General features: G+C 37.7%; 2 protein-coding genes across 2 annotated transcripts; both read right to left on the reverse strand.

Moving 5' to 3' along the window:
- LOC113773049 (pentatricopeptide repeat-containing protein At2g33760-like) lies at positions 1 to 3,388 on the reverse strand. Its single transcript, XM_027317569.1, has 3 exons — positions 863 to 3,388; positions 372 to 598; positions 1 to 244 (listed from the first exon to the last, which is right to left on the reverse strand). Exon 1 carries the CDS (start codon positions 3,386 to 3,388, stop codon positions 1,478 to 1,480), a length of 1,911 nt encoding a protein of 636 aa, XP_027173370.1. The 3' UTR covers positions 1 to 244; positions 372 to 598; positions 863 to 1,477.
- Positions 3,389 to 4,690: 1,302 nt separating this feature from the next.
- Positions 4,691 to 13,197, reverse strand: LOC113775007 (kinesin-like protein KIN-5C). The gene is made up of 23 exons (XM_027319711.1): positions 12,982 to 13,197; positions 12,673 to 12,802; positions 12,131 to 12,289; positions 11,676 to 12,025; positions 11,454 to 11,592; positions 11,216 to 11,313; positions 10,970 to 11,126; positions 10,287 to 10,356; positions 10,114 to 10,190; positions 9,753 to 9,806; positions 9,579 to 9,659; positions 9,398 to 9,509; positions 9,235 to 9,321; positions 8,969 to 9,144; positions 8,704 to 8,865; positions 8,501 to 8,608; positions 8,164 to 8,322; positions 8,008 to 8,091; positions 7,727 to 7,932; positions 7,446 to 7,547; positions 6,767 to 6,876; positions 5,789 to 5,940; positions 4,691 to 5,198 (listed from the first exon to the last, which is right to left on the reverse strand). The coding sequence occupies exons 1-23, from the start codon at positions 13,038 to 13,040 to the stop codon at positions 5,001 to 5,003; spliced, it is 3,030 nt and encodes a 1,009-aa protein (XP_027175512.1). The 5' UTR covers positions 13,041 to 13,197; the 3' UTR covers positions 4,691 to 5,000.
- Positions 13,198 to 16,060: the final 2,863 nt, after the last annotated feature.

A 16,060-nucleotide genomic window follows, 5' to 3' on the forward strand; every position in this document is an offset into this window, starting at 1 on the left:
GAAATGTTTCTTGCTTCAAGAATCGAGACTAGACCAGTGACTTGTACTACATTTGCAAATGCAGCATAGCCAATGCTTAAGAGTTACCGGTGCACACATATACATGCACTAAGTCCATTCAGCAATTAAAAAGTATGGACTTTTACAACTTTGCTTATTTGGGGGTGTAATAACATGCCCAAGCTTCTGTACATATCACTTCAATCACTAGTAGTAATTCCTTGTGGATTCCAAAGACACAGACCTATGAAGGATAGTGAATGTTAGGTCAACAATGGTAAGAAATTAGTGTAAATGAGCAAGGCCTAACCAGGCTTCTGATACTAGACTCTTGCAAATATCTTTCAGCAGTAAAAATTAACATTGCGTACCTGGAAGATAGTACAGCTTAAGCCCAGAGCAGGTATGAAGAGATATGCTGACTGAGTGTTCTGTTGGTTGAAGAAACATGTAGAGAGCGGAGTAGGACAATGATATCAGCACATGGTGCTTTTAACTTGTGTTTTTTGGAAGACAATTAAGAAAGTATGGAGCCAAACTGATCCATCCTGAAGTTGAGACGCATATGGGCTCAACAGTTCAAAATCAATTAGCAGGCCTGCCAGTTAAGGACCACAAGATAGAGAAAGTCAAACAAGCTAGCATCCATGGTAGCAAAACTGCGCATTAACGGCAGTGGCAGAAGCTGTACATGGACTGCCAATTCCAATAGGCCATTAGATCTGTACAAGCTGTCCAAATTTTCTGTTCCAAATACCATTTCTCGTGCAATATAATCACAAAGAATGGCATTCTAATAATGGATTTTTTTAGTTGTAGCACTATGGATGAGGGTAAGATACACAGATGGGAGAAAACTCACCTCACCAGGGTGGAAACAGCATTAACCTGCAATCTCCACAAGAACAAGTACCTTCCTTAATAAATGTGTGACAATCACCACAGACCCTAAAATACTTAGTAATCCTAATATGGTTCCATCAGGAGCGCCCAAATGCAATGTCAACTTTTCACTGTGAGTGTATGTATAAGATTCCTCGTTCGAGTTCCTTGCCAACATCATGCAGATATGTGGAGATATCCTCGTTTGTTCTGTTAGTGGAACACTCATGTGCAGTATAGCAGAATGATGTGATCACATGGGGCTTTTAGGCATTTGGAAGACAACGAAGACGTCAAAACAAGGAGCTAGTATAGCTCTAACTATGTACACAATATATTTATCACTTAAAATCAACTAGAGGCCCGGCGTCAAGGACCACAAGATAGTGAAGGCAACCAAGCTAGCATTCACAGTGGCAGAAGTGCACATCAACAGCAGTTGCAGAAGCTCTGCATAGAGTGTCCCACGAGTCTGTATACAACCCTCAAATTTCAAATTTTCACAACAGACGCCATTTTTGCATCCACATAGTCACAAACAATGTATTCTAGGTAGGGTGAGGGAGGAGTCATCCCACCAACGTGGAAACAGCAATCACCAGTAATCTCCACAAGAACAAGCACCATCCTTAAAATGATGAAATCTATTTGCATCTCGCACAATAACTAACCTATTTGCCACTAATGAAACATATTTAATAAATGTGTGACAATCACCACAAACCCTTAGGTTCTTTGTAATTCTAATAGGGCTTCCCTCAGGAGTCGCAGAGAGACCAAATGTGATAGCCAACTTTTCGCTGTGTGTGTATAAGATTCCTCGCTTACATTCCTCATCAACATCATGCAACACATAATTCGTGTCAGGAACATAGCCAGCCAGCTCTAATTTATTGCACAAACATTTTAGCTTCTCATATATCTCCTTCGACTGAGGATGAGAATGGTCTCCAATGGTAAATTGATGGATTTTGTTATCCACTTCAATGCATGTCCAACCAGGAACTTTTTTCAATCTCTGATGGGTCATTAGTTCCCGAATCCTGGCAACATCTTTCCACTTCCCTGCTCTGGCATAAATATTAGCAAGCAATACATAATGCCCAGCATTTTCAGGCTGCAATTCAAGAAGAGATCTTGCTGTCTCTTCTGCAAGTTCAACATGACCATAAATTCGACATGCCCCTAGTAAAGCTCCCCACAGTCCCTCATCCTTTTCAATGGCCATATTCTTGATTAAGCTCGAGGCTTCATCAAGTCTCCCAGCGCGGCCCAAGAGGTCAACCACACAAGTAAAATGTTTCACATTTGGTCTAACACCATACCCTTCTTGCATAAGGGAGAAGAGCTTAAGCCCATCTTCAACCATCCCTGAATGACTACAAGCATACAATATTGAGACAAAAGTGATACTATTAGGCACCATCCCAGTCATTAACATCATAGAGAACAAGTCAAGAGCTTCTCTACCACGCCCATGATATCCATAAGCCGCAATCATTGCAGTCCAAGTTACTACATTTTTTATTCCCATTCTATCAAATATCTCTCTAGCAGATTCCACACACCCACACTTGGCATACATATCAATCATCGCAGTTCCTAGAACCACAGTCAACCAAAATTTCTTCCTAGAAATATAATCATGGACAAGCCTAGCCTTGTGCATAGCCCCTAATTTGGCACAAGCATTAACAACATTTACCATAGCAACGCTATCCGGGACAATACCTTCTTCTTGCATCCTATCAAACAACAAAAGGGCCTCGTTTGCGCTTCCACATTCAGTTTGCGCCCCAATCATGACCGTCCAAGTGACGAGGTCCCTTTCAGGCATTGTATCAAACATCGTCTTGGCATCATCGATAACCTTACATTTCGCATACATGTCCACAAGGGCTGCAGCAACAAAAGGATCAGAATGCAATCCAAATTTATGTACAATTTGATGAATCAATCTACCCATTTGGAGGTCGGTTGTATCTCTACAAACCCTTATCACCAAGGGCAATGTATAGTTATCGGGATGATCCCCTGACCTTATATACTCCCTAAAAGTCCTAAAACAATCTACACAGTCCCCATTTTTTGCGAACCCACCAACCATAACGCTCCAAGACATTGAATTTTTCTCCTTAATTCCACAAAACAAACCATGAGCTTCAGTTACAGCCCTGTGCGCTGTGTACATGTAAAGAAGTTTATTAGCAATGACAAGATTTTTAAGCAGTCCGTTCACAGTTACTTGGCTGTGAACTTGTTTGATCTGGGGTGCGTTTTTACATTTGGGAAGTGTCAAAAGATAAAAACTTGGGTCCAATGATTGAGAGTTAGATGTTTCTAAAATGGCGTGATCCTGAGTTGGGAAAGCTTCTGGATCATCATCATTGGGATGGTCCAAGGATTCAACTGTTGCAGTAGCAGGACTGCCAGGACCTGCTGAAAGTAAGCCAACTCTTCCAAACTTAGGAGAGGGCAGAAGGTACTGGTGTTTAAATTTGAACATTCGTTCCTAGGAGTCGATTAACTAAGACTAAGAGCCTGACTTTAAAGAAACGAGTGTTGTAACCATTACAATGTAAGATTTTCATAACCATACAAGCTATACTCGACTCGACTCATACTCGAACTCGAACTCGACTCGACTCATACGTATCTAGGAGCTCGAGCTCGATCGAGTCCAAGAAATCGTAACTCGAGATTCGACTCGAAGAACTCCCTTTAAACTCGAAACTTGACTCGATAAGGCTCGACTTTTAGTCAAACCTTATCAAGTCGATTCTAATCAAGCTTTTTGACTCGACTCGAAAAAGCTTCTAAACCTTATTTTCTTCCCTTTTTTTAGACATTTTTTCTTTTTAGGTCTTTTTACAATTATGTTACTGTATTACTTTTTTGCCATTATGAAATTTTATTATAAAGAAGAGTATATTGTAAATTCAGTATAAATTATACTCATAACGGTCATTTTATAATTATAATACATATATATTATTTAAATTATATATATTATTTAAATACACCCTGACTCGACGAGTAGCTCGACAAGCCTCAAGCCTCAAATTATTGGCTCGAAACTCGACTCGAAGACCAATTAAGTAGCTCGAGACTCGGCTCGAACTCGATTTGACCGAGTTCAGGCCAAGCCATTGACCGAGCTACTCGCGAGTAGTTCGACTCGCGTACATCCCTAGTTATGAACTCCTGGCGAAGCCACTTTTGAATTGACCTTAATCAACCCCCAAGCCTTCTTATTATTAGGAGGATTTTATTGAAATCTTTTTTCTGCTTTGTCTTGAATAACAAAATAGGAAAATCACGCCCCAAGCATTCTTAATACCCTCTTTTATAAAATCAACCCTTTTTAGTTTTTGTTTTGTGTCTTTTTTAGTTTTCTTTTCTAAAAACTAAATGTTTTGCAGGTTTATCAAAAGTTCCGTAGTCAAAATAGAATTTCAAAAATTTAACAAAAGCTTTAGAGGTTAAAATCATATTTATGAAAAGTACTTGAACTTGATACAAAGAGTACATGGCAATTTTTATGAGGTGGTCCAATTGACTAGGAGGACTGACGAAAATTGAACCGCCATCAGATCATACGGGTGCATCACCTAGCCATGTGAATTTAGAACAATCCTCATCTAGAACCACATTGATAGAAAAGCAAAATTTGAACTCTTGACCTCTCACCCCACAAATAAAAGAGTTGGTTAAATGATGAAAAACAAGATTTAAACTCCACCAAATCTTAAAACTATAATGGTGGCCAATAGCCAATATTTGTTAGATATAAGTACATGGCAAATTAGAAGACAGGTTTTTTGGTGGCCCGACCCGAAAAGGAAATAGTTGACTTTGCCGAAACTCTGACTGAAACAAGATGCGTAACAAACAAACGTAAGTACTCTAAATGTATGTTGAGCCTCCCCGCAATTTAGAACTTTGACCTTAATCCCAAGCAGGGATTATTTATAATTGATGAGCCTATAATAATACAAATCCTAAGACCAATTTCTGTTCTGCATGTATCAATTGCAGATGATAGTAAAGGTATACATGAAACATACAGATACAAAACAAAATATAAAAACATGTCCAAGCCAGAAACCATGAAGCTGTTAATTGATCTGTGACAGAGGGGAGCGTGGAATAAGAGACGGCTTTGCTTCTTTTCTTCGAAAAGATTCATATGAATGGTTTTCCCGAAATTCCTCCAGAAGGGTATCCATCGGCATGGCCCGAAGTGCTTCAATACTACTCTTGCTAGGAACATCTGGCTCTGACCGCGTTGGTGTTGTGCCCGTTGGTTCATAATCCTGACACGATTATTAACCCGCCACATTAAACAAAAAACCACGTTACTGAATTATAGCATTTTCCTCTAAGCAAAATTCAAAATGAAAACAGTGAAGAACGCCATGCTTCATTTACTAGTTATGAGCTTAAGATTACCAAATCTCGTTCCTTGACTGCTTGACTTAATTTTATATAAACACAAAGGGGAACTGTGAAACCTCAAAGTGTAGTACCTTATGCTACTTGAGAAAATACTCGTCCAATTATATCAGTATAGTGGAGAATCAATCTTAGAAAAGTCCTACCCCTTAGCCAAACAAGGAAACTTTTACAAACGGCTAGGGAAGTAACAAAGGTTGTCGGCTTTGGTCTCGTCACTACTCTCTCACTATCTGACTGCCTAATTTTTGAAGCCCAAAAGGCAAAAGAATAATGTCTGCATCCAGCATCAAGCCAGAAACTGATGGCTTACTTCACAATTAAAAGTTATGAAGAAATAAATTCAGGCAAAGCGTACAGTTCTCACTGTAGTGAAGAGTGAAGCCTATTGAACATCTATAGACAAGTGGACTAATTAAGATATCGATAGACAAGTTGTAAATCATCATACCATATGCTGCTCATTGAAGGCTTCATTAGCCTTTTGTCCTATTACGGCAGACTGCATATTATGATCATTCTGAAGTTTCTCAAGCGTCTCAGAATGAGCTCTTGAAGCTGTCAGAATTTCAGATACAGACCTCCTCTCTTGCTCTGACATGCCTGAATTTTCAGCAAAAGAGCAATCACCAAGCATCAACATAATTCTTAAGATTCATTAAAATCGCACGAACAACCCGTTAAGGTACATATACATGCACAAAAAGTAATAAATAACGTCCTCCTATACCAGACAGATTACTTTCAGAAATGCAAAGAATAAAATCTCTGTTCTACCAGTGATCTGCCCTTGCATTGCTGGTTTTGCACATACAAATTGTAATCTGCATGGCTATTTTGCGATAAATGAGTGGAGTCATATATAACACAGTGTCAGTAAGGCTGAAACTAGGCTTGTTTTGAATCTATCATGAGTCATGCCATACAACACAGGCATAAGCACTAATAAAAGATCAACAAAATGCTATACTTTGGCTTGGTCACTAAAATTCTCTCCTTTCTTTAGCAAATTGCAATTCTGATTGTAGATCTCAGTATTCTGTGGTGACTTTTAAAGATTTAAGTGCTTAGTGCAAGCATCCTAGTACCTCACAATAACCACATTAAATTCCTTTGTTTGAAGGTCCACAAAAGATCAGAAAAATGGCCAGAATGAAGGACAGCTCATCAGAAACTCCCCCTCATGTTATTGGCATGAAAACAAACTGACAGGGAATATTAACAAATTAGGTCAGCCAAGATTTGTGGATATCCAACACTAACTAAAAATATGTAAATGGCACAGAAATGACACAGACTTGTATCTTTTTAAAACAAATGACATGCTATACAGACTCTTCTGCGTTTACAGACATTTATCAGTTAAATGACAATCTAAATCACAGGTTTAAATCTGGTATTGGAAGCAGTAATAGTTTGCGAGTATTACCATTAAAGCATTGGATTGTGTCTTCATTGGATCTGACTACATCCACTTCAGCTGCAATTCTTGCAGAGTCTATCTCAGACAAATGTTGCTCATTACCGTCACAGAGATTCCTGTAAAAAAAGTTTTAAAATCTATTTGATACAGTGCCATTATTAATCATCTTTCAAGCAATCAATAGCAAACCTATTTAATATCTGCCTCTAAATGTTCTGCACATTTCAAGTAACTAAAGACTACCACATCCAGGAAAAAGCAAATCAGTTGCATGAAATTGCACAGTCCAGGATGCATTCATTTAACAGTAACAACCCCCCCCCCCCGCCAAAACCTGGGCCCTCTCTAATTTCTGTCCAACTCCAAATTACCAAAACAGGATCCAAAATAACATTTGCAAGATTTGATCTTTAAAACCAGCTTCTGGTTAAGATTAATTGGATCTGACTGTCAACTAGTGACTTTTTTTTTTTTGCTGTTTGAAGGAGACAATTCAAAGCACAGATGCTAAGGGCAACACAAAAGCTCTGTCTAAGGGAGGAAAAGAACTAACATACTTAAGCAAAACAATGCCTTTCCTTCCTTATTAACCAACATTTAACTTTCCTATTTCTTCCATTATTTTAGAAGCCTTAATTACTGTTCCTTTCACAAATGAAGATAGTCGCCAAAGTTTAGCACTGACCTAACAAGTGAAGCCATTTTAGTGACATGTTGACTGCTCATCTCAGTAACGGATTCCTGTGCTTTCTCCCACCTCTTGATTGCTGCTTGAGTAGTCGATACACTAGATTCAAAAGAAAAGCAAGACTAAAGAAAGTACAAATAAAGTGGTAAAAGAGCACCACAAGAGCATAAATATAAATTTTAAAGCAACACTTTATCCAGATAGGAAAAACAAAGATTGTATTTCCCATGTAGAAAGAAAAATTACAGTCCAAGAACATAGCCATCAACATTTCATACCTCTCCTGAAAAAGTAACTCCATCCGACAATGTTTAGCTGCAGAAAAGTCAGCACTATCTTTTATATCATTCTCAGCCTGCATGAAATAATCCTGCCACTTTCTTTTTGTTTCTGTAGTAATACCATCCACCAAAGAAATGTGCCCATCCAAAAATGTTTTATTTCCAGTAACTGTCTCCCTAAGATTGACAAGTCTTGCATCTACCTGTTGAGTTTATCCATCAATCCAAATACAAAGATGAAAGCCTACAGGCACCAAAACGAAAAAATCACAACAAACCAGCTCTTTTTGACGCTGTATGTGTGTGGAAACCAGTGTTGTCATATCAGCAATGAGCTGCTCTGCATTAGACCTGGATTGTTCCTACAATCAGACCAAAAATATAAGCATCTCAATTCACAATCCCAGTTTCAGTTTTTAGGTTTTACAATGTACCTCATAAGCCTTCTGAAATTCAGCAATACTGTTTGTCTGAACTTCATCAATCTGAGATGCATGTCTTTCAAGCCTTTTAGATTCTTCCATGAGTTTTTCAAGGAAGCCATGTATGCCATCCGACGTACTTGTCAAATGCTCAACACCAGCATTAAACCTCTGTGGGTTAGAATAGGTCAACTATAACATGAAACTAAAAGAGCCATAATAAAAGTGCACTCAGGCGCGAACCAAATGTATGCAATTCAATCGGCAAAGTAGAAACATCAAGTTGAAAACAATAGAGGACTACCAAACAAAAGGTAAATGTATGCCCTCCTTAAGCTAAGATGCAAACCTGGCGAAGTTCCCTCGCAAAATGTGCCATTTCCCCTTGGTGTATAGATAGTGTATCCTGAAGCTTGTCAAAAACTGACTTTGCTTCAACAGAATCTGCAGCTAAGAACTATATCCACAGGTCCAAAAAATTTGTGAATAAGAACAATTAGCCAATCCAGCTAAATATAAATCTTAGTAGATCAAATAATGTGCACTTCTTACTTCTTCAGTAGAATCTGCATCAGAAGCAGCCAAAGCTGATATTTCCTCTAAAGCAGCATTCGATGTAGCTCCATGCAGTCGAACAACATTTTGCATAGCCTCAAAGTGGGAGATAAACGAAGCCTTTGAGGCACTTAACTTTTTCTTAATATCTGCCATAGCCTACAAGCAAATATTTTAAATCATTGGACACAAAAGAAACAAAGCAAAGAATTGAAAGCCAAATGAACATTAAGAGTTCTTGCAAGTTGAAATCTAAAAGTACCTTTTCATGTGACTCAAGAAAAGAATGACAGAGTTTATCAACACACTCTATGTGGTCATTTTGCTGGGAAATTGATCCAGTTACCATTCTACAGAGGGAACTAACTTGCTGTGCAAGCTCAGATTGAAAGTTGTTCACAGCGAACCGGTTGTCAGCAATCAATTTGTCCTCTCTAGCTATAGCAATCATTTCATTTGAAGATGAGTGGTATATGAGGTATCCAGTGTAAAGGCTCATAAAACACTAGCCATAAGGAGGCTACATACCAATTTTTGCTAATAATGAAGCATTATCCTGAAGAGCTTTCTCCAAATTAGCCCGCAAGACACATGCTTGATGAGCCAGTGCATTTTCTGTTGAAATTTCCAGACATGGTTCAGAGAGAGAGAATTAAAGCACCATTTGAAATACAATCATCCATGAACCTACCCGCTTTCTTCTGTTCAGATATATAATAGTCTCGTTCCTCAAGAGTATATTGGGATCTTCGCAACTCTTCTTCTGTAATAGCCAACAATTTGGTGGTTCTGTACAAATCTTTCTGCAAAACAACTCAATTAGTACTTCAACATCTAGAAACAGCACACAATATTTGTAAACAAAGAGTAACCTGGGTACTCTCTAGCTTCGTCCTCAAGTCTAAGCACTCTTGAACTTGAGCATCGTATCTAGCTTGCAATTCCTCAAGTTGCTGTTCATTGACAACAAAGAATTGGGATCATGATGCTACAGTAGCCACCTGGAGTGAAACAGTAATACAATAGCTATTCAAAATGAAGCTTGCCTTCTGATGGTTTTCTATTGTTATTCCCATTTGTTCAATTTGATCTGCCATTGCCTATGCAATTAAAAGAGATTATGAAAGCGATCAGCAAGTTGATCCAAATGCATTAAAGCAAGCAAGGAGGAAACGAAACAAAAAATGTACAAGACAAAAAATGATATCTTGATCCTAGACCTAGCCGTGACCCAACTTGTACTCTATAGACCAAAAATTAGAAATACAAAACGTAGAAAACAAAGGCTAACTTAAAATAGACCACAACAACTTATCGTACAATAAAATGCTAGCATATCGTACCTGATAAAAGTAGAAAACGAATCTACACTAAGTTTGAAAATTAAAGATAAACCCAATATAGTACCTTCCTCTCACTCTCTTCCTGATAATAACGCTCTTTCGGTATGTAAACTCCATTTTTCTCACGTGCAGCATGAACCTCTGCAGAAGTCAAGAAACTTAACCTAGCTTTCATGAATGCAAGAAAACACTTCGGAAATAATCTAACCACAAAAAAGCACAACGTTTTCCATTTACCTGCTTTAAGCCGGTCAATTTCACCATAAAGGTCCTTAATGAGGGTGGATTTCATCATTTTCTGATTAACCTGCAAGGAAACAAAATATTGACATTTAAGAAGGGTTTCGCTCAAGAGTTAATCACAAGTATATCATCATAGTTGACAAAATAATTGGGTAGGCAAACTGAAGCTACCCAAACAGTGTCCTTGAGGCATAAACATTCTAATAAACATTGGTGCAAAGTAAAATTATATACACATGCACAATGCCCAGACAACAGAATACATGCAGGCACTTGCATGTATCTTATCTTAACTACAAAATAGAAAACTAGTTCATCTATATAGAGGAGACCATGTACTGCCTCAGAAACAAACTACCAGTCAGGAAACATCTCCAGAACCGACACTAAAAAACCAAGAAGATAGCATATCAGCTTTGCCACAGGAATGGAATAAACCAATCAACAAAAAGAAAGTCATCCAACTAAGAATTTCATTCATCAACCTAAAAATAATAAATTTCTGTGAAGGTGAAGATACATTTAATACAACAGATAACAAAGGAAAGTTAACAGCGAAATCATACAACTTGCAAGCCTGTATTCTTTGTTCAACAAACAGATAGACAGAGAGAAAGTGGTGAAATTATTGCTAACATGGATTCACACGAGATCAGTTCATAGGTAAAAGAACATACCTCAGGCTTATTCTTTATGTTCTTTGCCCTGTGGGCATAGTCCAGTGTGCTTAAGGTCTCTTCAAGACAATGTACAGCAGGTGAGACTGTGGCAATGATGCACGTTTTAGTTCTTCCTCCCAATGAGTCACGAAGTAAACGTGTAAGCTTGCTGTCCCTGAACCAAGAATAAAAATTGTATATTAGAACCTAAGGAACAAGAACAATATACAAACAACATAATTAACATATAACCATCCACCGAACCTGTAGGGAATATGCCCTAGATGCTCCACAAGAGCATTGATTACTCGTCCCAGTGTAAGTAGACTTTTATTTATTTCTCCAGCTTCTCTTGCACGACCCTAAGGACATTGAAACAAGAAATTTCAAGCAAAGCATAATTTTCAAGTTTTACAGACTATGTTCACTAGCTCAAAATATATAACCATGCAACATACTACAACAGTGCTGTTGAAAATTTAGAAAGCGAACAAGCAATTACCTCCCTGGCACCAGACCTTGAAATGTTTTCGGAACCAGCTAAATCAACTAAGTTAAGCTTTCCACATTTTATGAGTTCTTCACCTTCAGGGGTTGCTTCCTTGATGTGTATCGTTATGGAAAAGAGAGAATGCGACCGACTGTACAAAACAAAATTAATATAAAAATTGAAAAAAGAAGTGAAAATTGTTATTAAATGCCATAACTGTAGAAGAGTTACAACCTAGATTGTTTGTTTAATAAGGTTTCTGCGGTACGACGTTTTGCAGACCCCCTCTCAAGTAAAGTAAAAATCTCACTGGCACTAGTCACAATTTCCTCTTCAAGTCCTCGCACAAGAACTCCTCCTTTCCCATCTTCCATGAGTGGCAATTGCTTTTTCTGCTTGTCCTCCAAAGCAACTTTAGACAAATCATCAGGGGCTAGCAGATCAGTAATTTCCTCATTATACAGCTCCAGGAATGTTACTTTAACGCTGTATTCTGCATTCTGTGACTCCAGTGTATCAAATATTTGCTTTACAGCCCTCGGTATTACACCAGCCTCCGGAGGCAATTCACCATTAGGGCCACTCTAGTGATTCAGAGTTATAAAGTACATGAGAATTAAGAGAACCAAGAAAATCCAAATCAAAAGCAAAACGCAAGTAGATGCTTTATAAACTCCACGACAAAATACCTTGGACCTCTTACATTCACCTTCCATGGTGTAAGTTTTACCAGTCCCAGTTTGCCCATAAGCAAATATGGTACAGTTAAAACCCTCCAGAACTTCATTGACAATTGGGACAACTGCTTGGTCATAAAGATCTTTCTGCTGAGCTGATGGACCAAAAACCTGAGTTTGTTTTCCCAAAAATCAAAAACGAAAAGAAACGGGATCTTCAACTTTGAATCTGTAAATTTTAAAAGGTTACAAGTTCTAAAGAGTCTTCGAAGTTCAGAGTCCCTTAATGATGGCAATTACAATTCCTATCCTGATGCCAATCTCCGAGAACAAAGATACTGGAACAATTACATAAAACCTTTCCTCCATTTTTCTCTCACCATCAAAGAAAAGGCATGAAATCAGTCAAAATTTTGATTCCTAATCTAAGCCCTAATTATCGAATGCTCAAATCTCGAAGCTTGAAGCGATGGAAGTGGAGATGCAGGCCAGAACAAACTAGATAGAAAACGCGTAACTTGGGTGTTGGGGGAGGGGGGGGGGAGCAAAATTACCTTGTCAAAAGTAAAAACCCTATCAAAATGCTTCCCAGCAATACTCTGCGACACTGAAACCTCTCTCTGATAATCGTGGCAGGTCACAACCTGGGGTGCATTGTTCCTCAATTCGTCCTCACTAAACGGCCTGCCAAGTAGCAAACTTGCATTCAGATGTTCAAAATTTGAACTTTTTTTCCATAAACAATACCAATGAAAAATAAACCCTTAACCACACTACTACATCACTAACGCAAGCACCTTTAAGAAGGCAAATAAAAATTGAAAGCGCCTATTTAGCAATTCAGTAGTGTCACTTTGGAGTACCTGCAACGAAGAAGGACCTGAACATTAACACCTTTTTCTTTCTCATGCCGACTCGACATTGTTTTCTAGCGGCTATGAGAAAGAGTATTTGGAATAGAACCGAAATCTTCTTACTAGTTACCCAGATCTCTGTTTTCTGTATCTGGATTCTATCTACGGTGCCGGTTCAGTGTCAAAGGTTTGAGTGAAATCTGAAATGAGAGCGGGATAGAGAATTTAGCAGTGGGATTTGAATTTTCCAGGGCCGCTCTCTCTCTCTGTTGCCCTTTGATCCCGCCGTTGGTTTCTTCGTGGTCATTTGGATCCGACGGTTTATGGTCTGTCGGAATATTATAATGGTTTTATTTACAATGACGCCCTTCCGGTTTGTATATGGGGCATGTGCCCTCTTTTGGGCTGCCCGTTGGATGGAAGACTTGAATAAGTACATGGGCTGATCTTAAGCACCGAAGTTAGGTCCATGGGTCCAAGGCCTGATTAACTGGGGCTTCGCTTCTCCGGTTAATCTTTCCATCGCAAACATCATCTTTTCTATCGTGAATTGTTTAGTCTCGGAGAAGGAAACCAACAAAATTAACCCCCAAAAAAAAAAAAACCAATAACAAATTTGTTTTGCAGATCTAGCTTCAAATCAATTTTATTTTTTCCTCAAGGAAAAGCTAAATACAGGGTAAATTTTCAAACAATTTTCCCATTCCCCACTATCTCTCTAGTCTGTGGAAGTGTTTGCTCACGTTTTGCAAGGCTTTGATTGACGCCTCCACATAACTTGGTGTACTTTGTAAATTATCCTTAAAAAATGACAAATCAACTCTTAAAAATTTGATTTCTTAAGAATTTAACCTTGTCGCTTTTTAACTGCATTGCTTAATTAATTAACCCAAAATATGGAAATTCAGATTGAAAGTCTTCCACTGAATTCTTGAAGACTTGGACTAATATATAAAGTACGACGTATAACAGTAATTAACATATTTTGGAATCGCATATTAATACGAGAATTGCAAAGCTGTGATAGAAATTTCAAAGTTTTTAACCTCGTTATTATATTGGGTTCAACGATAGAAAAATCAAGTAATTGTTCTTCAAATTTGTTTCCATATGTTTATGTAGTTGATGTAATATCTACCATTAATTTAGATTATTTTGGGGGTCCGCCCGAGCAAAGTGCGGGTGTTTTGACTTGTGAATTGGTTTTTTGTGTATTAACTTGTAGATGCTGGTGGGTTATAAGGGTAGTTGTATCAGTTGTAATGCATCACAAAATATGAAAGGAATTGTAAAAAAATTATGATTGTGTGAAAGGAATTGTAATTTTTAGCCATGAAAGCAGAAGAATGAGCTTGGTATAATAAGCTCATTACAATGAGATAAGTGTAGATGCAGCAAAAGAACCAGCAAATTTCCCCCTCGTGGGTTGAAATGGAGGTCCAACAAATTTCCCAACTGCTTTACGTCTCTCAAAATCTTGCAGTTGTTTTTTACGAATTTTTTCTTTTTGCTCGATGGATAACGAACCATATCGCTGCTTTGATCCTTCATTGCCAAGTTGTTTTTTAGCAATAAATTTATCGTTATATCCAGCCATCCTAAATATCAGTGCAAATAAGGTCAATTTTGCATCTACTGTCAAAATGGTGCCAAACATAGGATGCCCCAATAGTTTACACCAGTTTTAACCAACAACAACTCAATTCCAATAAATAAGAGCAACTGCAAAACAATGATGGTAAATAAAGTACTGAAAGCAACACCTTTGTCAAGTAGGCTAAACAAAGCATTTAAATTAATAAAATTAGCACAATAAGCAGAGATATCTACACAAAATGGCACACCATTGCGCAAAGAATCCTATACATAGAGAGAGTTAACAATGGGTTTGTTTGGACTGACTTGATTTCAGATAAAATAATTTACTTCACAAATTTCAATCACCTTTTTATCTTCTCAATTACCTTTTTACATCACACATATCACATCACAAAAAATATTACAGCAAATATCTCAAATAAATCATCCAACTATTCATTGGTCATAGTAGCTTAAAAGTATTGCAAATAATGCTTCACTTGTTGCGATTATACTACACAAGTGGAAAATCCAAGTACCCTCCATTAAAGTTTTCTCCAACAAAGCTTTATCATTCTTATGTCAAATTCTTATGTCAAATTTAAGCCATTAAGTTCATTACTTAAAAGCTATGTGCCCACTTAAGAGGGCATTATAGGCAACCAACATTGGCAAAAGTATTACCATGTTACTATATGTTAGGCTTCACCATTTTCTCCCTACTTGCCTCCGACCAAAATACCTCTACAGAGAATAATGCTCATTTCCCAACCACCTGTCACGAACTAAGCCAAAAGGGCAATATAGAGAACACACTATTACTACAACATATCAACTGGCTTGTACTCTTTGCACAAAATCTACCATGTCATTTTTTCACTCCCTTAAATACCCCTCCACAAGACAGATGAAAAATTCCCAAGAGTCAGATGCAAACTGCTTTTTTATATATGCATAGGATTCATATTTAATGAAATGATTGTTATTTTTTTATATAAAAAAATGATCTTCGTGAAGACAACATTGTGGAAATAACTTCTAGGGTCCATCCGATATCCTCGTATATAAGGACATTAATTATGTACCAACTCCTTGCCTCTCTTTATTCACTACATCAAGCATGAAAAGCGTTTATTTCTGCAATTTCGACCTGTACATTTTTATATGTCATTTGGAATCCGATGCATCCCTCTAAAAAGTTAAAGCAATTTTTTTTTATAAAAAAAAAATTTGTCTTTAATTGCAAAAGAAATGAAATAACTCCAAATCAATAAAACTAATGAAGAACCAAGTTTTTTTTTAAAAAAATTTCTAAGTCAAAAACATAACATGGTGAGATAACATTAATCTTATAGATCTAGCTCCTGCATTTTGTTACTAAGCTCATTAAGGTAACTGCCCATTACTGTCGTCATTTATTACCGTTGTCGATAGCATTATTCCGACTCTCTACCCACCATCCACCCCGATCTAAGAATGGTGCTCTTGCCAGCTTCGACCATAGACTTTT

The sequence above is a fragment of the Coffea eugenioides genome, chromosome 6, assembly GCF_003713205.1.
Source record: "Coffea eugenioides isolate CCC68of chromosome 6, Ceug_1.0, whole genome shotgun sequence".
NCBI classification, from domain to species: domain Eukaryota; kingdom Viridiplantae; phylum Streptophyta; class Magnoliopsida; order Gentianales; family Rubiaceae; genus Coffea; species Coffea eugenioides.